Source organism: Pelophylax lessonae (genome assembly GCF_965119305.1).
Source record: "Pelophylax lessonae genome assembly, chromosome: 1".
Classification (NCBI taxonomy): Eukaryota; Metazoa; Chordata; class Amphibia; order Anura; family Ranidae; genus Pelophylax; species Pelophylax lessonae.
In genome coordinates this window covers 796629482-796651157 of record NC_138768.1, presented here as the reverse complement: position 1 = coordinate 796651157, position 21676 = coordinate 796629482, and the positions used below count along the sequence as shown (strand labels likewise).

Below are 21676 nucleotides of genomic sequence, written 5' to 3'. Positions count from 1 at the left end.
GATCGCCCTGACAACATCCAAAGAATGCAAGGCAACCTCCTTTGGATGCTTAGGATTCGCACAAAGCGAAGGTAAAACAATGTCCTCATTGAGGTGAAAATTCAAAACCACCTTCAGCAGAAAGGATGTATTAGGTTGCAAGACCACCTTATCCCTATGAACTACCAGGTAAGGGGAACGGCAGGATAACGCCGCCAACTCCGACACTCTGCGAGCAGAAGTCATCGCTACCAGGAATAAAACCTTCTTAGATAGCATAGGTAATGAAAGTTCCCTGATGTTTTCAAATGGGGAACGCAACACGGACAGAACCAAGTTCAAGTTCCATGGAGGTAAGGGCTCCCTTCTGGGAGGAGCCAAGTGACGCACACATTGGATAAAGGTGCGAATCAAGGAATGAGACGCCACAGGGCGCTGGAAAAGAACAGCCAGTGCAGATACCTGGCCCTTAATCGTGGCCAATGCAAGGCGCTGGTCCACGCCAGTCTGGAGGAAAGCTAACACTCTCGCCACCGAGTATGAACGAGTAGGACTCACACCAGGCAAAATAAGCTTTCCATGTACGGTAATAAATCTTACCAGAAGAGGCTTTTCTAGCCTTGATCAAAGTAGGAATAACCTCTGGAGGAGAGACCCCTGTCTCTCAGGACCTGGCTCTCAACAGCCATGCCGTTAAAAGCCAGCGACTGTAAAGCAGGATGGAAGATCGGTCCCTGAGACAGTAGATCTTAATGCATTGGCAGCGGCCAGGTGAACGATGTCCGCGTACCGGGACCGGCGAGGCCAGTCCGGCACTACCAGAATCACCAGCGAGTGTTCCGAGGCCAACCTGCGAAGGAACCTGGACAACAACTGAAATGGAGGAAAGGCATAAAATCGGACGATACTGACGCCAAGGCACCACCAACTCGTCCGATGCGTCTGCCAGAGGATCACGCGTTCTTGCCACAAACCTTTCCACCTTGTTTAGCCGAGACGCGAACAGATCCACATCCGGGGATCCCCACTTCGCGCACAGCATTTGAAATACCTCCGGGTGCAGGGACTATTGCCCCTGGTCCAGGGTCTGGCGGCTCAGATAATCTGCCTGCCAGTTCTCCACACCCGGAATGTGCACTGCCGATATCGCCGGGACATGAGTCTCGGCCCAAGACAGAATACTGGTCACTTCCTGGGCTGCCCGGGCACTCCTGGTGCCCCCTTGGTGGTTGATGTACGCCACCGCAGTGGCATTGTCCGTCCGCACCCTTACAGGGCGGCCCTGAAGACGATCCGACCAATGGATCAAGCACAGCCTGATCGCTCTCAATTCCAGAATGTTTATCGGGAGGGAGGATTCCTCCTCCGACCAAGTGCTCTGGGCAGACAGGTTGCCCAGAACGCCACCCCAGCCCGACAGGCTGGCATCTGTGGCTAAGACCGTCCACAGAATTGGCCGGACGGATTTTCCGTCCGACACCGCCGGGGACTGAAGTCACCACAAGAGATCCATTCTGGTTTGGTGACTCAGAGACACTCTCAGGTCCAAGGACTGAGGTAGTCTGTCCCACCTGGCCAGGATCTCCGCTTGGAGAGATCGCGTGTGAAACTGTGCAAATGGTATCGCCTCAAAGGCAGATGGCATCAACCCCAGGGACCGCATACAGGTCCGGAGTGACGAGGATTTGTTGTCCCTGAGGGACCTGACCTTGTTCTGCAGGGTCCGGAGCTTGTCCTCCGGTAAGAACACCTTTGCTTGAGCAGAGTCCAGAACAATCCCCAGATACGGGAGACGAACCGAAGGCGACAAGGTCGACTTCTGAACGTTGATTGTCCAACCGAACTCCTGAAGCGTTTGGACCTAAGTGGACAGATGGCGCAGCAGGCTCTGACTGGCACTCGATCTTAACAGGAGATCGTCCAGATATCCCAAGACCGCAATGCCCTGTGCCCGCAACAGGCCCAGAACAGGCGCCAACACGTTCGTAAAGACCCTTGGAGCCGAAGCGAGACTGCAAGGTAACGCCACAAACTGGTAATGATCCTCGAAAATGGGGATGTGTAGATACGCATCCTTTAGGTCTATAGAGGCCAGGAACTCCCCCGGATTCAGGGAGGCCACCACCGAGCGGAGCGATTCCATGCAGAATTTTGGAACGCGCGCAAAGCGGTTCAGCGCTTTTAAGTCCAGAATCGGACGCACTTTGCCCTCCTTTCTGGGCACAGTGAACAGATTTGAATAAAAACCCCGAAACCTGTCCTGATGAGGCACTGGGATGACAACCCCCTGGGAGAGCAGGTCGTGCACCGCCTGATGGAGGTCCTGTAACCGCCCTGGGGTCAAATGAAGATTTAAGCCGAAAGAATCTGTTCGCCGGCCGTGAAAGAAATTCGATCATGTACCCTGACCGAATGATTTCCTGAACCCACCTGTCCGTGATTCGGAGCAGCCAAGGTTGGAGGAAACCGCGCAAACGTCCCCCCACCCCTGAAACGGGTGAGGGTGTCCCTTCAGGCAGAGGCAGACTGAGCCGCCGTCCCAGCCTGGCCGGATTTTTGTTTGCCGAACCAGGGCTTTTTCTGGCCACCTTTGCCCTTGAAGGGTTTACCTTTGTTCTGAGCCTTGAAGGCACGAAAGGATCCTTGATTAGGTTTAAAAGGAGGGGACCCGCTTACCGCAGAAAAATTTCACCTTAGAGTTCTGGGGCAGCAGAGTGCTCTTGCCCCCAGTGACTCCCTTAACCAATTCATCCAGGGATTCCCCAAAAAGGCGAGACCCCGCATAGCGAATGTCAGCCACCGTCTTCCTGGATTTCTGGTCAGCCGACCAGCTCTTTAACCAGATTAGGCGACGGTTAATCACTGCGACGCTGGACAGGCGCACTGCCAAAGGGGCCTCATTTAGAGCCGCATTGCACAACTACATGACCCCTCGATAAATCTGATCCACTATCTCCACTGTAGTGGATGGGGCAGAGTCAACCACGAGGGTGCGTTTGAGCACCTTGGTCTAATCCGCCACAGCCTGAGCCACCATTACAGAGGCAAAAATAGGCTTGAGTATGGAACCCGCCACCATGTAGGAATGTCGGGCGAGAGATTCCAGCCTCCTATCAGTAGGGTCCCTAAACACCGGGGAGTCCTCGGTGGGGACCAGGGTAGCCCTGTTCAATCTGGCCACCGTGTGATCCACTTGAGGAGGCACACACCAGCGCGCAGCCGTAGTGGCCGCAAAAGGGTAGAGAAGTTGAAACTTCTTAGGCACCACGAACGTGTGTTTTAAGTTACACCATAGCTCATTCACCTTATGGTGAAATTCTGCGTGGCAAGGAAAAACCTGCGCAGTCTTGCGGGTCCTGTGTGTACCGAAAGAGGACACAACGCCTGGAGGGGTGGGCTCATCCTCCAAATGTAGGGTTTCCTTTATTGGTAGGATCAACTCATCCATAGCTGCGCGTTCCTCGGGCAACACGGGGGGGGGGGGGGGGGGTGGGGTTCGGTGGTGGGGAGTCATCCACCCCTGCGACCTCCGCCTTCCCCTCAGACTCTTGCGGGTCCTGAGAAGAGCGAGACCCCGAAAGGGCCACGCTACCTACAGCAACCACGTCACACTCAGAATCAGAAGAAAAAGGAAATCCGAGGTCTTTTCCTAGCAGCACGTTCAGACATCAGCACATCAATTTTTGCCACCAAAGTTGCCACAACAGCCGCCAAATTAGTCTGGTTAGAGGACTCAGAGGACCCTGAATCCCCCACCAAAGCTGAAGAGAATTTGCTGTCCTGGGATTCCATAACAGAAATAAAGTTTTAAAACTGGCCCTTTAAGAGCGCCGTGGACCCCGCAGCGCACCGCTATAGAGACTGTGGAACACAGACCCCCCGCAGGGACAAAACTGACCAGGAAAGATTGCACAAAAAAGGACAGGAAAGGAACAGCAGGACAGAACCCCACAGTGTGTTACCAGCTCCTTCAGTCGGCTCAGTGAGAAAGAAGGAAGTGATGTCACCGCTGGAGGCTGAACTAAGGCTGCAGACCAAGGCAAAATGGATGCCTATGGAAACTAATGGGAGGCTTCGGCAAGATTGCCGCCGACATGTGCTCGGAACGATAGTTTGCCACACGCAAGATGGCGCCGCAAGGCACCAAAATCACTACATAGCATGCTGCATAAACGCCCATAATGAAGCCAGACATGCTGCCCACACTTAAAATGGTGGACCGGCGGTTTTTAACCCTGCAGCGGTCACCGCATGTGTCTGCACCTCCAAGCACCCTAAAGTGACATCAGGAGAGGGACCCCCCAATCCAACACACAGCGCTGCTGTGAGAGAATAAAAACCCCCCGCAGGGACCGGGAACAGGGACACCACAGACACACACAGGACTGCTGACCCCAGACAGAGGCCCCACACAGAATGTACTTACCTGTACCCGATGGCGTGGGGTGCCTCATATCAAGCGGAAAATAAATCATAAAAGAAAAAAAAAAAAAAGAGGAAGGCTGAGACTGTAGCCTCAGCACAGGGAAGCCTATCCACTCCACTCCTAAGCTAGGCAGAAGACAAACTGAGTTGGGATGGCTATTGCAGGGGGGTATTGGGCTAGAAGGACAGCCCCCATGGGTGTGACTATGTAGATAAATTGTTCTTTTACAAGTCTTATGCCTAGAAACTCCTGTGGAGAGGAAGCAATACCCATTAGTGAAGACTGTGTGAATGGGCGAAGACTGTCGGAGGACGCAAGAGAAAAACAAACTCTGAACTGTACCTATAAGTATAGCATATAAATGCTTTGATACAAAGAGATCCAACGGTCTTGTTCATCAGAAATAAAATGACTAATACATATTTTTTTTTTGGTTCTTAACACCAGGCAGGGAAAGGATTAAATGCTTCAGGTTTTTATTTTTCCTGCCACAGCATAAACCCATGGAAATGAATTTGTGACACCATATCCTGCCTTCCTTTAGCAGGACATAGTCTAGGTACACTATGACTGCAGACCTCTAGTGCAGCAGTTTTCAAACAGGGTGTTCCGTGAAAAAACCATACCCGTGAGAAAACCATACCCTCGTCACTTCCGGTTCCGCTACGGAGGGTATGGATTTCTCACGGTAGTTAAACTTGCGGCGCTTACATTAAAACAGCTTATCTGAAACGTAAAACATCTCCGCTCTTCGCCCTGTCACTGCCCTCATCTCCGGTAATAAATATAAAAGCGGATCACGGAGCCGCGATCGCCGTCACATTTACATCACATACACCCGCCGCCGCTTTTATATTTATTACCGGAGATGAGGGCAGTGACAGGGCGAAGAGCGGAGATGATTTACGTTTCAGATGAGCTGTTTTAATGTAAGCGCCGCAAGTATAACATTAGACACAGTGCCGTGAGAATTTCATGCCCACCGAGCATGCGCACTTGTCTAATTCTTTAATGTTCAATCACGTATCCGGGGCTCTGAGCATGTGCACTGCTGCGCTGCTCAGCTGTTTCAGCCCGGAAGTGACGAGGGTATGGTTTCTCCACGGGGTATGGTTTTTTTAACGTTACACAGTGTGCTGTCTGAGGTCCCACAGCATCCTGGTTAAGAAAGGCATTCAAATGAGGGTATAGCTCCAGCTCCTCTGCCGAACTGTACATTGGTACAAAGGGAGCCCCTTGGTTCACGTCTGTGCATAGGGATCCAATTCATTTCAATGGGCTGCCCTACCCGCAGAAAAAAAGTCCAACCCTTTTTTAAAATTACGATGCATCAAAAACACACCACGCTGGCCAATGAGTGTAGGGAACGCAGTCATGTGAACCAAGTGTTAGATTGGGGTACCTCGAAACTAAATTCTTTGCAAGGGTTCCCTGCCTGGAAAAAGGTTGAGAAATACTGGTTCACAGCTTATGTCTGAAGTTTGCAAGTTGCGCAATAAAAAAAAAGCTCACTTTTGAAAGCTATATGGAAACACATATACATGTGCATTATGAACACCTTTTTAGTCTTTATGTGAGAGGCCTAATCACTGTGCATGCACCACCTTACTTCAAGATATATACTGAATAGTGAAGAAAAGCTTCTACATACCTCTTCCTTCTCCACACAAGATGTAGAGTCACATCCCGAATTCAGGTCTCTTATTTCAGTCACTTCTCTTTCCAACTCCAACATTTTGCAGTTTGTTTTAGAGTTCTCCATCACTTCACTTTCAAACGACTCTAGCACTCTAAAGTCTAAATTGTCATGTTTCTCTAAAGGAAAAACTCCAAAGGATTCTTCTTGACCGTCTAAAGAAGTCTGTGCGCTTTTCTCCATGCCAGACTTCTGCAACCTAGGCAGAAACTTCCCAGATTCAAGCTCAGACTTTCCATAAAAATGACCTTCATTTTCAGCATCTTCTTCAAGCGGTTTAAGATCATCCTGCGGATCCTCAAACACTTCTCCCTCAGAAAGAGCAGGTGCGGCTACCTCATCTTTCTCTGGTTCAAAATCAGATTCACTTCCTACTCCTGGGGAAAGTTCAGATGCAGATATTGGGCGGAAGTGAGTACGCGGGGAGATTCGAATCGATCTGTACTGTGTTCTTTCTACTCCACAAATCCTTGGACGATTTCCCTCACCTTCTGACTCTGAACACAAGGCTTTTGGTTTGTAATTAGGACTACTGGTAATGATGCCTCCAGGTTCAAATGAACATTCAACATGAAGAACCTGTGAAAATCTATTGTTCAGCTCATACGAAGAGAAAGAGTAGCCCATTCCTGGTTCTTCGACCTGGAAATTCTCACACGTTCCAAGCAAATTTTCATGCAAAATGAAAGAAAAACCTTTGTTTGAGCTTCTATCTTCCCTATGCTCATCTTCAAATGAAACAAATGGTCTCCACAACGGCCTATGGCCAGGAGCAAAACTGTTTCCTGGAGTCATAAACACATCTGTGCCTGCTATCGTAACGACATCGGAGGCAGCACATTCCAGTAGGCTTGCTTTTGCTGGACTCTCTGGTGCCAGTGCCCACTCATCATCGCCATTTAAGTTTTTAAACTCACCATAAACTCCTCCAAGAATGAATGAGTTTTCTTTCACATGGTTAATATCCCAGGGTTTGGATGGAGTTGTGTAATCTCCACTATCAACCTTAGATGAATCACTCAAGAGAAAGGTTCGCTTTTCTGCAAGATCTTTTTGACCTTCCCAAAGATGGTACTCGGACCTCTGAACAGCCTTACTGGGCTCCTGAAAAGCATCGCATGTAGCATTAGCTTCATGACAACTAAAAACATTTACATCTAGTGGGAAGAGCTGGTCCTCCACGCTTTCAGAATAGTCCTCGATGTTTGTCCAAATGTCTTTGATGACCCCTGAGCTGTATCCATGTGTAGGATGGCTGTGTTTGCTCTCAGCCTCTATAGTGCCACATATCTCCTCATTTTCCTGTTCAAGCTGAATGCCGCAAAGCGACTCCAGCTTCGATTTTTTTCCCAAAACCAGCCCTGATTCTTCAGTCAAAGTCCTGTCCTGCATAAATGGGTTTCTTGATGTTGTACAAGGGATATTTTGTTGAAAGGTTAAGGTAACTCTAGGAATTATGTAATCTGAGTCTTCTGCATTTAACTGACTGTAATCTTCTAAATGACTGTTCAGAGCCTCTGTATCCGATCGCGCTCCATCTGAATGTGACCACGGACTGCATGTTCTAGTTGAGAGGTTTGAACACTGTTCGTTTTCATCAAAGGCACTGTTTTTGGTCCATATAAGTAATCGCGACTGAGATTTCCCAAACCTATTCATGCTGGAACAAGACTCTGATTTGCCTCTCTCATTTACCATCCTCTCCCTGGGCAGCGAAAGTACAGAGTTACTGCATTGCACTTCAAACACTGAAAAATAAGAGCCGTTTCTATCCAAAAATAAATCTTGATTGCCCGCATGCATGTGAGTACTAAGCATTGTGCTGTCTAAAAAAGGGGAAAAGGTACTGGGGGAGTCACCTCCCAAACTCTCCCCATCTGCATCTACTGAGCTTGAGGGTGAAAAGGACTCCCAAAATTGAGCTAATTTACTATGGTCTTGCAAGAACAAATCTTCAGCACCAATAGAACTGGTTGACTCTGTCCATATTGCACTCCCCCCTTGCAAATCCTTATCTTCAAACACTTTGCAAGATTCAGCCTCAAAATCACTTTGCAGTTTGCTCTTCTGTCGAATCATATTTAAGATTCGACTTTCTCCTTTCACCTTATCTGAGGCACCAGGATCCAACATGGATTGATCAATTTCCACTTCATAGAAGTGTGTATATTCTATAGGATGAACATCATCCAAATAGTTGTCCTCTGGAAGAGAACAGTTAGAGGTCCCTGTGGGATCACTTGCCTCTGTTATGACTGCAGGCATTTCTACAAAGTGACCCTCAATAAAGGTACCTGCTGCGAGGTATGTTTCATGAAAATTGTGGTTATTTAAATGAAGATCTTTTACGATCTCCGACAGCTCTTCCATCTCTTCTGACCTGTTATGCCAATTCTGATGTTTCTTGTATGCAGTTTCTAATTTACTTTTACTGTTCAGAGGAATAAAGTATTCTGTTATTGGTTCAGTATACCACAAAGGCTCCTCTCTGAATTCTGTGTCTTTTTTTTGCTCTTTAAAGGCCTTCCCTTCATCCAAGTCTTTCCACGCATATTCTTTTATCTGACGTTTTACTCTTTTGCAGAGTGCTTTCACAGATCCTGCACTACTACTGCTGCTAGCTACAACATTTTTTCTCTCAACATTTTTGGACAGAGTTTTAGGGCTGGTTTTCCCCTTTTTGTTCCGGACATCCCTAACTTTTTGCCTTACTTTGACAAAACGCGTTTTTGTTTCTCCCTGATTACCACTTGAGCTTGAGCCTGCTTCGCTCGATCCAGATGACCAGGATCGAGGGCGGATTTTTCCATTTGACTTGCGCCTTACACTTTTTGATATACCAGTTTTAGCATCTGTTGTTAGGTTGCTTAACTTGTTCTCTTTCTCGTTCTTGCCTTTTCTTTGATGGTTTTTTGCCTGTACAGTGTTAGAAGTTCCATTACTCTTGTTAGTCACTACGGTTTCATTTTCGCTGTTGCAATTCTTTGGTGATGGAGTTTCGGTGCTTGTTTGTGGGGCAGTAGAAGATGAGGAGGAGCTAGAATAAGAGCAGACTTTTGATTTGTTCCACACGGTCATGATTTCTTGTAGGCAAACTGGCTTTTCTGACAGAGGTGGAAAAGCTTCATAATACCTGTAACAGGCAAAAACAAAAACCACATAAATGGTGCATTGTAGACAGTACCATTTATACAGTCACATTTCGAAACTATAGTCCAAAAGCTTTCTGCAACGACTGCCTCCAATTAATTTTTCTTTAGGACTTATGCAAAGTCAATGCAACCCTCTATTTTTATTTTCTTAACCACTTGCCGACCGCTTACTTTATATTTACGTCGGCAAAGTGGCAGTCCCAGGCAGAATCACGTTAATAAACGTCATCTGCCTGGGAAGAGCTAGGGGGGCGGCGCGCTCCCACCCCCAATCATCAGCCGGGAAGCCAGTGCGGGGGGTTACAGGCGGCTCCAAATGCCGCCTGACACCAGCGATCTCTCCCCGCTGACAGAAGAACGGTCGGCTGATGTAAACACAGCCGTCCGTTCTTCTCCCTCGGATGATCACAGAGGCCATGTGATCCTGCTATATAGGATCGTATGTCTCTGTGGTCATCTCACAAGTCCAAATCCAATACAGCTAGAATCACTCCCCTAGGTATACATCTATGTAATCCAAGTTATTAAAAATGGGTGGAACTCCACTTTAAGCTGGGTTTACACATACCAAAAAACTTGGGATGGTTCAGTGGGCTGCACAACCCTGCTGCTCAACAAAAGCTGGGCTATCAACCCCAATGTCAGAATACAATAGCACAGTGGGGATCACTGGCACAGTAGTGGGGGGGGGGGGGGGGGGGGGAAGAGAACTATGCATCCATACCCTGCTTTAAAGCATGACTCCAGATTTAATCTAATTTAAAATAGTCAATTTAAGCGATACTGGCTCAATAAAATAATTTCAAAATCACTCAGAAATGTGTCTGCTGACAATGCTGTATAAACTGTATGTAGCATTAGCTACATACAGTGCTGGTTTGCAGCAGCAGTAATGAAATTTCCTAGAACAAAGTCGAGTAAGACTGCATGTTGCTAGGCATTTCATAGGATGCTTTATATTTTATATATAAATACAAGGCTTCCTCTATTTGGCTGAGGTAGAGAAGATGGCGGATGACATCTTGACCGCTAACTAAGCCAGTCAGAGCAAGCCATGCATTCATAAAATTCAAAGCTTCCCGAGAATGGTTGAGCAGCGCTCAGCCCAATTCGACTGTTTCGGGAAGAGGACTGGAAGTCCCTGTACCGCAGCAAGAACACAGCGCTGTATACTGTTGCTACATGCAGTTTATTCAGCGCTGACAGCTGCTACATGTATTAGTAAAGGAACAAACAACCTAAAGTGAAATTAAACTTGGGAGTTAGCCTTTAAAATAAAAAACATGGCGACATCCTCCGGTTGTGGTGTCTGAAAGGGCTGTGTAAATTTCAGAACAAGAACGAACAGAAATACACTCCCACATCCGTGTTTCATCAGCTATTTAGACGTTTGGTTGTATGTTCACCTGGATTTAAGCGTTCGTATATAACATTACCCAAATCATCACTATATCATATCAAGGCTTCATCATAGCAGTGTTTGAGGTTATTTTTTTTTTCTCATGCTTAAATCATTTTGGCATATTATCTGCCTTTGAATAGAACACAAACCTCACCTAGGATATAATTTTTTTTTTTCCCAAAAGATCTGTTTTATGAGGCTTAAGAGATATTTACATTTCAGCCTGATCCTTTCTTGCTAGAGATGTAGCTTCTGGTGACAGCAATCCATCTACAGTCTTGATAGTCTTCTCATCTGTAAAATGTGAATATATAGGTCAGTAACATGCATATATATATATATATATCCATAGGCTATCTGTAAATGTTGGCTGACACAGGAGCAGGATGCCCAGTGTTGTATAACTTATGCCACAAATCCTTCATTGGCAGTGAGGTGCTCTGGTGGAGGACCCTGAATAAAATTCAACAAATGCCGCTCGAACACAAAACATGCAAGTTTGAATCTGGTGATAACGGGGCCCTGTCTGCTAGGGGGAAAAAAGCATTCTAATTACTGTGAAATATTTATTAGCTTCAAGAAAACTAAAAATAAAACAACCTAAAATTTTCGATCTGCTTATCTGGCCATAAACATCTAAAGTGAATGTTGCTAAAATAAAAATGCCATGCAAAGATGATAACTATCACTTTACCCTGTGCTCCTAATCTACACCGCACTGAAGAGAGAAAGCTGCCTGAAGAATGTTTAAAAGCCAACACTTCCGTGTGTCAGATTCTGGTTTCCTTGTTACACTTTAATTTCCCCTCCAATCCCTATGTCATTATAGGAATAGAAGTGTTGACATAATAGCCGGCGGATGGAACCCCCCAGTGTAGCGGAGAACTAGAAATAGCACAAGTGTTGCATTCTGAAGAATTCTTCAGACAGCCATTTTTCTTTGATACTGGCTTAACCACTAAGGCTACGTTCACATCTAGGCGCTGCTATTTTTATAGGCGTTTTTACAGCCGTTTTTTAGGTTGACAAGTGACCAATGAAAAAAAATAAAATAAAAAAAACGCCTGTAATCTGCCAAAAAAGAAGTTCATACTTTTGAGCGACGGGCGTTTTGCTTAAGGCGACAGAACGCTCAGATGTGAACAGGGGCCATTGAAATAAATGGGATTTGTCTTGATGGGCATTTTTAGAGCTGAGGCTTAGAGTAGAAAATCGCCCAACGTCGCCTAGATATTAACAGGGCTTTAAGGACCAAGCCTATTTCCAACACGTTGTTTCCAAGTTAAAATCAGATTTTTTTGCTATGAAAACTACTTACAACACCCAAACATATATATTTTTAAAGCAAAGACTCTAGAGAATAAAAAATGTCGGTCGTTGCAATATTCTTTTGTCACGCGGTATTAGCGCAGCGGTCTTTCAAAGGCAATTTTTTCTAAAAAAAACACACTTCACTGAATTAAAAAACATAGTAAAGTTAGCAAAGTTTTTTTTGTATATTGTGAAAGATGTCACGCCGTGTAAATCGATACCCAACATGTTACAGTTTTAAAAATCTCCATAGATGACGCGTTAAAATGTTTAACGGTTACCAGTTTAGAGTTACAGAGGAGGTCTTTTGCTAGAATTATTGCTCTCGCTCTGATTGCGGCAATACATCATGTGTGATTTAAACACTGTATACATTTCCGGGCGCGGCTTACATATATGTGTTCTTTGGTGCACGGGACGCTTTAAAAAAAAAAAATAATAATAAAATTATATATGTACACATCCCTTGTGACAGCAATTGACAGCAATAAGGCAGGTACTCTTTATGGAGGGATGTGGGGTCTAAAAAGACCCCAAACCCCTCCACTGCACTTCAAAATACCCGAAAGCGGCATTTTTGAATAATGACAGTTTTTTTAATTCAGCGCTGTTGGCAGCTGAGTAAGCTGGAAGGGACGTCCCTTCTGGGTTACATGATCGAAGACCCGATCGAAGCCGAATCCGAATTTAGTTTGGGACTGTAGGATGGGATGGGAGACCCAGGCAGAGCAGCAGAGGGCGGTGGGAATGTCCCCTCCCGCTCACTGGGATAACAGCCAAGCAGCTGCTGAGCCGCATCAGTTTTTATATCACCAGAAAGCCAACAATCGTCCCGTGTGTATGTCGGTCGGTCTGTCTGTCAGAAGCCAGCCGTTTGCTGAAAAACCAGCAGCCAACTCCCAATCAGCGTTCTCAGCCAAAGGCAGACAGCACTGATCAGAGTGTTCTGAACACAATAGCTCAGCAGGGGAGATTGATGCATTACCCTTGCATGGTCCCGCTTGCACTACTTTGCTTCTTATACAAGTGCAGATAAGTGCTTCTTATATAAAAGCAGATATTCCGATTATAAGAAAGAATCTGAGGACAGAATATGGTATAGTGGATATCACTACTAACTTGTTTTCGAAAAACATCCTAATTCTGCATTCACTAACAATCACTGGAACAAGCAAGCAGGACCAGTTCAGACTTTATTGGAAGCATGTTCCATAAGTAATATATATCGCTATCTCTCATGAAGGTAAAAAACCCTCAGCCTTTACAACCACATTGAGCCCCGGTTCACACTTATGCGATGCGGGAAGGCTGCAAATTCGCAAGCCTGTTCCCGCATCGCAAACGCACCCCTGGCAGTTCACACTGCCATATGCGATACGCTGGGGGTGTCAATGTAATCTTAACGACACCCCCAGTTTGATCGCATATCGCAGTGCGATCTTGCAGTTTGCACAGGATCGGATCACACAAGTGTGAACCGCTGTGCGATCCGATCCTGATGCGGCTGCAAAAAAAGGGTCCTGTGCGAGTTTGCTGTGGGTGCGGTGCGAATTTAGCCATACAAAGTGTATGGCTAAACTCGCACCGCACAGCCGATCACATGTAATGAAGGAGCAGTGCGCTCCGACATTACATGCGATCGCCGCAGCATTGTGAACCGGCACTAAGTTGAAGTTCTCTTCATCCCAGCATTCAGCCTCTATACATGAACTACAAATCTACAGTCGTTTCATCTTTTCAGTGGATATATGTTTAGGAACCCTCTGTGTGTTGAGTCACAAGCAAAAAGTTAAAACTGCAAATTTCCCCCCTCCCAAACTATACAGAGACTAGTTAAACATACATGACCCTTACCTTTATTTGTCATCAGCTGTTCACCTTGGCTACTCTGGAGATCTTTCAGTTTGGAGCAAAGCTCTTCAACTAAAGTTTCAATTCCAGAACTCTGCAAAACAGAACATGAGAAAATGTAAGACAAAAACTTCACAAAATTACAAACACCGCTGTGTGTGCCGAGATGTAAAATCCTGTCACTGGGATTCACTAGTAGTCAATGTTTATCCTAAAAAGAAATGATTTCTCTTTAGCATCTGTAGTTAGACAAATAAGAGTATTCACTAGACTAACCGTCAAATACAAGCATTCATTGTGAGCTCCAGGCTGAAGAAACTGCTAAAAAAAATCCCCGCACAATGAGCAATTGATCGAAATTGATGTAATTGGTGGGCAACTAAAGTCCAAGACATAAATATTTCACATATACATAATATACATGCTAAACCATTTCCAACCTTTCCAGTTGTGAATCAACTGGACTGAAGTGCTTTCAGGTAACATTGTGCAGCATGTCAAGTAGGGTGTTGTGTTATATTGTAGGTGCTGTCCTACAGATATCAAACATGAAGTGTACAAGCACAAGATACAAGTGCTGTGAATACCCATATACCTACTGCCACAATTATACAGAGCAAATCATGTCATGACACTTTAGATGCTCTGTGACATTTTGCAATATCAATCCCACATAACCGGAGTCTTCTCAGGAAAGATATTAAAGCTTTAATTATTCCCCCAAAGCAGACAAGACCACGCACTCCTGCAAAATCACGTAACAATGGAGCGTTACACTGGCAACAGGCAATTGAGTTTGTCACCTCCTTACCATGGCTCAAGGAGTGAAGTTTCGAAAACAGATTATTTGTTCCTGTATCACGCACGTCTTACACCAGCTGACATTCTGCATGCTGTTGTGTTGAGCAGTACATAGCAGGCAAAGGCTAGGGGAGGGGTGGAGGGAAAAAAAAAAAAAGCTGTGTGTAAAACCGAGATTACACTGGCATCTTGCTGGAAAATGAGTTGGAAAGTGAACTGTCAAGCTTTCAAAGGCAGCACAAGTCCATTGAAAAGTGAATAGTTCATTTGGGCACCTGAAAGTACTGCGCCCATTAACATTCCAGCCACTTCTGCGATCACGGTCAATGAGGAGGCACTGGATGATGGACCTTCAGCTGCCGAAAAAGACAATATCCAAAGACAGAACAAAGCTTATTCTAGAATCCTTCATACTGGTTCAGGCTATCCCAGGAAAATGAGGAGGGTACTAGGGACGAAGCAAGACACAGTGACACCTCCCACAATCCCAGCTACTAACTCCTCTCTCTGAAGGCCTTCGGTGACTAAAAAATACTTGGTATAAGGTTACATACAGAGGGAGGCAACAGCTCTGCAAACACACCACAACAATTTGTTACCCGCGAGTCTTAGTTACTAAGCCAATAGGAAGAAAGTTTAGTACCCATATTTTCAAAAACAATCAATTTCTATGGTAACATATCATTTAAAAAAAATAAAAATAAAAATGCCAGTAGTTACACCTGTGAAATGCAAGTTTTAAAAGGTTTATTAAGTATACATGCATTTACATAAATTTTTTCAATAATTAGATTTCCTATTACTCTCTCCCCCCCCCCCGTCCCCAATGGAGAAAAAAAAAAAAAAGATATACATTTTATACAGCCACCAGCCACTTAATTAGGTACACCTGTTCAATTGCTTGGCAACACAAATTGTAAATCAGCCAATTACATGGCAGCAACTCAATGCATTGAGGCATCTAGAAGTACTGAAGACTACTTGCTGCCGTTCAGACCAAGCATCAGAATAGGGAAGAAAGGGGATTTAAAGGGACTTAGCATGCGGCATGGTTGTTGGTGCCAAAGGGGCTGGTCTGAGTATTTTTAAAAAACTGCGGATCTACTGGGATTTTCACACCAACTATCTCTAGGGTTTACAGAGAATGGTCCAAAAAAGAGAAAATGACCAGTGAGCGGCAGTTGTGTGGACGAAAATGCCTGGTTTATGTCAGAGAAGAATGGCCATATTGGTTCAAAATGATAGAAGGCATAAGAAACTCAAATAACCACTTGTTACAACCAAGGTATGCAGAATACCAATCTCTGATTACACAACACATCGAATCTTGAAGTGGATGGGCTACAGCAGCAGAAGACTACACCAGGTACCACTCCTGTCAACTAACAAGAAACCGAAGCTACACTTCGCACAGGCTCACCAAAATTGGACAATAGAAGATTGGGTCTGAGAAGTTTCGACTTCAGCTGTGACATTTGATGGTAGGGTCAGAATTTGGCGTAAACATGAAGGCACGGATCCCATCCTGCCTTGTATCAATGCTTAAGGCTGCTGTTGGTGTAATGGTGTGGGGGATATTTGGGCCCCTTAGAACCAGATGAGCATCATTTAAATGCCACGGCCTACCTGAGTATGCTGACCATGTCCATCCCTTTATGACTACAGTGTACCCATCTTCTGTGGGCTCCTTCCAGCAGGATAATGCACCATGTCACAAAGCTCAAATCATCTCACCACTGGTTTCTTCAACATGACAATGAGATCACTGTACTCCAATGGCCTCCACACTCACCAGAACTCAATCCAATAGAGCACCTTTGGGATGTGGTGGACCAGGAGATTCCATTATGGATGTTCAGCTGACAAACCTGCAGCAACTGCGTGATGCTATCATGTCACTATGTACCAAAATCTCTGAGGAATGGTTCCAACACCTTGCTGAATCTATGCCATGAAGAATTAAGGCAGTTCTGTAGGCAAAAGGGTGCCAACCCGGTACTAGCAAGGTGTACCTAATAAAGTGGCCGGTGAATCTCTCCATCTCTATATATCTAAATATTTTTTTTCCCCCTTAAATTGAAATAGGTTCCCCAAACAATGGTTCTTCCTTGTGCCTGGTAAAACCATGTGATCACATGTCCCTTCCCCTTTTTACATTCTCTGAAAGAATATAGGGAAGAGTTCAAACCTCTCACATTTCAGAGATCTACCCTCCTCTTTCCTCGTCTAACAGAAAATTCTCCAGTAAAATAGACAGATTTTTAGTCTGAGCATGTGCACACTGACTGACAGCTAATGAAGCGTACTTGTCAAATCTGAAGACTTTTACCAGGATGGCGGGGGGGGGGGGGGGGGGCTAGGCAACAAGACAGAAGGATCTTCCCAAACAGCCAGAATTCTCCAAATGATTGATTTCCAGTTACAAATTATTTTGCACTTTGCCATAGTATGTGCACACTGCACAACTGAAGGATACATTTATGCTTTCTAGCAACTAGCATCATCTTTTTGATTAATGGCAAAATTAAAGAAAGGGAACACAGAGTTTGTTGTGGGGACAGGCAGGCACAGTGCATCAGATTGCTTTTCCCGGAATGTGGGCTGTGGCAGTGAAGGATTAAGCAGCTGTTGTGTGCTAGTCAGCTGCTCAGCCACGTGAGGTAAGGCACAGGGTGATTCACCCAACGCAATCATTGCACCACATATTTACACTTTAAATGTTAAAAACGTAAATTAAACTATAATTAGATTTAAAATCTATATAAAAACAAAACTAACATTTTGATATTATTAAATAGCAAACAAGTATGAGTTTAGAAACGGCAAACACATACATTATAATATATATATATATATATATTTTATTTTTGAAAGAACACTGCTTATGGAAAAGCAATCCCTTTTAAAAAGGAGAGAAAAAAATATTAATACAGGTGAAAAGCAGGCTTTCCTTCCCAAGGTTATATAAAACTGTGGTGGGGGAATCCGTTCTTACCAGGAAAAGGAAAAGAAAAAAGAAAAGCTGCAGAGATTCTGTATGCCTTACCCAGAACATGCATCTCAATGTCTGCAAACAACCCACTGACAGAATCACATGACAGCGCTTGGCTAAAGGTTTGAGCTAAAAATAGCCTTAACAGCTTCAAGTTTAAAGCGGAAGAACAGCAATCTGGAGCTGATGTAAAACCACTAAAACGCCTTCCAAAACAGCAGAAATATGCATGTAATGAAAATCAAACGCAAAAAGAAAGAGGGGGGAGGGGGGAAAGATGTTGGGTCCCTATTAGCCATGGTGACAAATGTGAAATCACATTAGAAGTATTACTAAGGAACTATTTTTAGCCTTAGCTAAAGAACCAGATGACCTGCGTCAGCTAGGAAAGCAGAGCACAGGGGGGGATGTTCATTAATATGTAAAATGCCAGTTACTTGGCATTGTTGAAGAGCCATTACACAGACAGATAGATAACTCGATGAGGGCGACAGAATGCAAGTAATTTCCCTATTCTTGCCTGCAAACATCTCGATTTAGGATTATTAGCACATTGGGGTTGATTTGCTAAAACTGAAGTGTGCCAAATCTGGTGCACCTCTGCATTGAAACCAATCAGCTTCCAGGTTTTTTTTCTCTCAAAGCTTAAATTGAACAAGCTGAAGTTAGAACCGCATTTGCTACCTTGCACAGCTGCACCAAATTTTGCACTCTCCGGTTTTAGTAAATGAACCCCATTCTCTCAGTCTCTTTCCCTTTAATACAAAATGATCATTCAGCATCCACTTGCACTAAAGCCCCCCACACACGTACCGATCGTCGGCAGACTGATCGGCCGTCTTTTGTCCCCAGGCTGTCGTGTCCGCTGAAAAGTGCAAAAGACTGCACACGAATTGTGTCCGCCGACTGCAGAAGTGATGTCATGTGATGGTTAACTTTCCCTGTGTTTTTTCTTTTCTGAGCATGCCCAGTCTTGCAAATCTGCTGTCTGTCGGCTGAATTCTGTACTGACTGGCGAACAATCGGCCGTTCTGGTGTCGGCATACAAAAATTTTAATGCTTGCACAACAGATTCTGTTAGGCCGAAAGTGCACTGTCGGCTGTCGGAAGCATCATACTAACAAGCCGAAAATCAGCCGATCGGTCTTTGGCCGAATCTTTTCGGCCAACAATCTGCACGGGTGTACGGGCCTTTAGAGACCATTTTACACATCGCTGATGCACTGAGGTAACCCATCATTGTGAATAGCACCCCAAAGCACTAAAGCAATGCAAGCTCTGCTGCATACACATTGCATCTCATAACACACTACTATTCATTGTGGTGCACTGCATTGGAAAAGATGCATGTAATTTTTGTGTCTTTTCTAGAGTGTTAGAAATCTACTGAATAGGCAGTCTTACAGCAATGCATGTCAGCACATGCATTAACATAAAAGCAAACCATGAATGAGCCCTACAAGTTTTCAACGTGGAAAATTTCTTTATATGAACATAAGCACTGGTCAGTTGTAAGAGGGCTATTGTGCTATAGGAAAGCTTATCCATCAAAAACACTACTAGGATGAACCAGGCTGACCATTTCTCAGGGCCCATTTCAGCTCTGCATGTGTGAACATGAGTTTTAGTATGAATGGCTACAACAATGCACATATACAGTACTCAAGGTTACTCCCATGTGGCACTGCATGTAAAATTAGCATACTGATAATATATGGTTTGAATATCCGAAGAACAGGAAAAAAAAAAAAAAAAAAAAAGATTTTTGACTTACAGTAAAATCCATTTCTTTGATGTTCATTGACGGACACAGCTCCTGATCTTCTTAACCATTGGGTTCTACTTCCCCTACAGGAGTAGGACACTAGGCAGAGGTCTGGCTACACCTATGGGCAGTCCAAGGGGGTATACTCCCTCTCTCTGCTATTAGATACCCAGTTTTGTTACAAGCAGTGTGAGAAGAATTACAACTCCACAGAGGGGTGGGTGCTGTGTCCGTCAATGAACATCAGAGAAATGGATTAAAGGGGAAAAAAAAAAAAGCTTTCGTTTATTGACGGACACAGCTCCTGAACTGATGAGGGGTGGGAACAGTGAAAAAGAAAATTCCCAAGGCTAAACCATAGCCAACCAGGTAAACAGGAGCTCAACCAAACTGGAGCCTACCTGAAAAAAATACACCCTCAAAGAGCACTAGGTCCTCTAAACAGCAGCCTGCAAAACCTTGCGGCCAAAGGAAGCATCTACTTTATAGAAGTGTGCACCAACGACTAGGTGGCCACCTTGCAAACCTATGTCACTAACACCTGATGACAGAAGGCCCAGGAGGCACTGAGCACCCCGAGTAGAGTGTGTCTTGACAGGGAAAGGAGGAACCTGACACTTGATGGAATAGGCCTGAATCACTGTCTGTCTGATCCATCTGGAAATGGTTGCAGAGGAAGCAGACAACCCTTTCCGAGACCCATCCGTAAAGCAAATAGTAAGAGTCTAACTTCCTAAAACACTCCGTAGCTGCCAGGTACACCCTAAATTGCCCGGACCACATCCAAGGCATGCAAAGCAATTTCCTTTGGATGTTTTGGCCTGGGACATAGGGAAGGCAACACAATGTCTTAATTCAAATGAAAATAAGACAACCTGAGGAAGGAACGATGGACAGGAGCAAAGAACCACCTTTATCACTGAACCACCAAGTAAGATGAACGATTCTGACACCCCGCGCAAGGTGAAAACCACCAAAAAGGCCATCTCCTGGGACAGCGTAAACAGGGGAATCTCCCGAAGATTTTCATGGGAAGCTTCTGGAGGACAGAGCACCAAATTAAGGTCCCAAGGCGGCAACAGAGACCGCACTGGAAGGGTCAAGTGCATATCTCCTTGAAGAAAAGTATGTACCAAAGAGTATGTGGCCAAGGGTCATTGAAAGAAGACCGCTAAGGCCGACACCTGACCCTTGATAGTACTCAAGGCCAGTTTCTGCTCAACTCCCATTTGAAAGAAGGTCAAGATCCGGGCCACCCAAAAAAAGAGCAAGGATGAACCCCCAAGAGACTCGCACCACGCAATGTACATATTCCACATATGATAGTAGATCTTCCTAGAAGTAGATTTCCTAGCTTTTAACAGCATTGGAATCAGACTCAGAGAAACCTCTATCCATCAGCACCAGGCGTGCAACAGCCAAGCTGTCAAAGCCAGCGACTGTAAAGCAGGATGGAAGACTGGTCCTTGGGACAGCAGACCCTTCAAGAGGAAGCTTCCAAGGAACGTCAACGACCAGCAGCACCAGATCGGCGTACCAAGCCCGGCAAGGCTAGTCCAGGGAGACTAAGATGACCAGAATCCCTTCTGCCTCCATCCTGCATAGAAGTCTTGGCAGAAGCTTGAGAGGAGGGAAGGCGTAAATCAAGACGATAAAGACCCCAACAGGGCCACCAGCGTATCCGTGGCATCCGTCACAGGATCCAGTGACCGAGCCAGAAACCTCTGCACCTTTCTGTTGAGCCGGGACACCAACAGATCCACCTAAGGGATGTCCCACAACTGATGAAACACCTCTGGGTAGAGAGACCACTCCCTTTGGTCCAACGCCTGCCAACTGAGGTACTCTGCCTGCCAGTTTTCCACCTCGAGAATGTGAATGTGTAGGGCGGAGAGGCGTGGAACGAACCATTCTGCCCACCTTAAAACGTTGGCTACCCCCCCAGAGCCGCCAGGACACTTCTTGTGCCCACCTGGTGATTGAAATAAGCTATGGCATTGTCTGATTGAATGTGCACTGGACATCCATAAAGATGAACAGTCCAATGTTCCAGGCACAGTCTGATAGCTCGGAGTACCAAGACATTGATCGGTAGTCTGGACTCTTCCAGTGTCCAGACCCCCTTTGAGCAGAAATTCCCCAGCCGGGCAGGCTGGCATCTATGGTGACCACTGTCCAATACAAGGGAAGGAAGGATTTGCCCAGAGGAAGCACGAAGCCAACATATCAGGGACTTTAGTTCCCCCGGCTCAGCCAGATCCGATTGTCCAGAGACCACGGATTCTTGTCCCATTTGGCCAG

At 45.4% G+C, this 21676-nt stretch overlaps 1 protein-coding gene across 2 annotated transcripts in view; it reads right to left on the bottom strand.

Annotated features, from left to right (window-relative positions):
• KIAA0232 overlaps positions 1–21676 on the bottom strand; it is a 71895-nt gene that overhangs the window by 23068 nt on the left and 27151 nt on the right. Inside the window, exons 4-6 of one of the 2 annotated variants that reach the window (XM_082243435.1) lie at positions 13821–13911; positions 10871–10949; positions 6057–9234 (exon numbers count right to left, since the gene is read on the bottom strand). In XM_082243435.1, coding sequence (XP_082099561.1) covers positions 6057–9234; positions 10871–10949; positions 13821–13911 — 3348 coding nt within the window. Of the gene's footprint in view, positions 1–6056; positions 9235–10870; positions 10950–13820; positions 13912–21676 lie in introns of those variants that run through there. The other variant, XM_082243434.1, reaches the window with a different exon arrangement.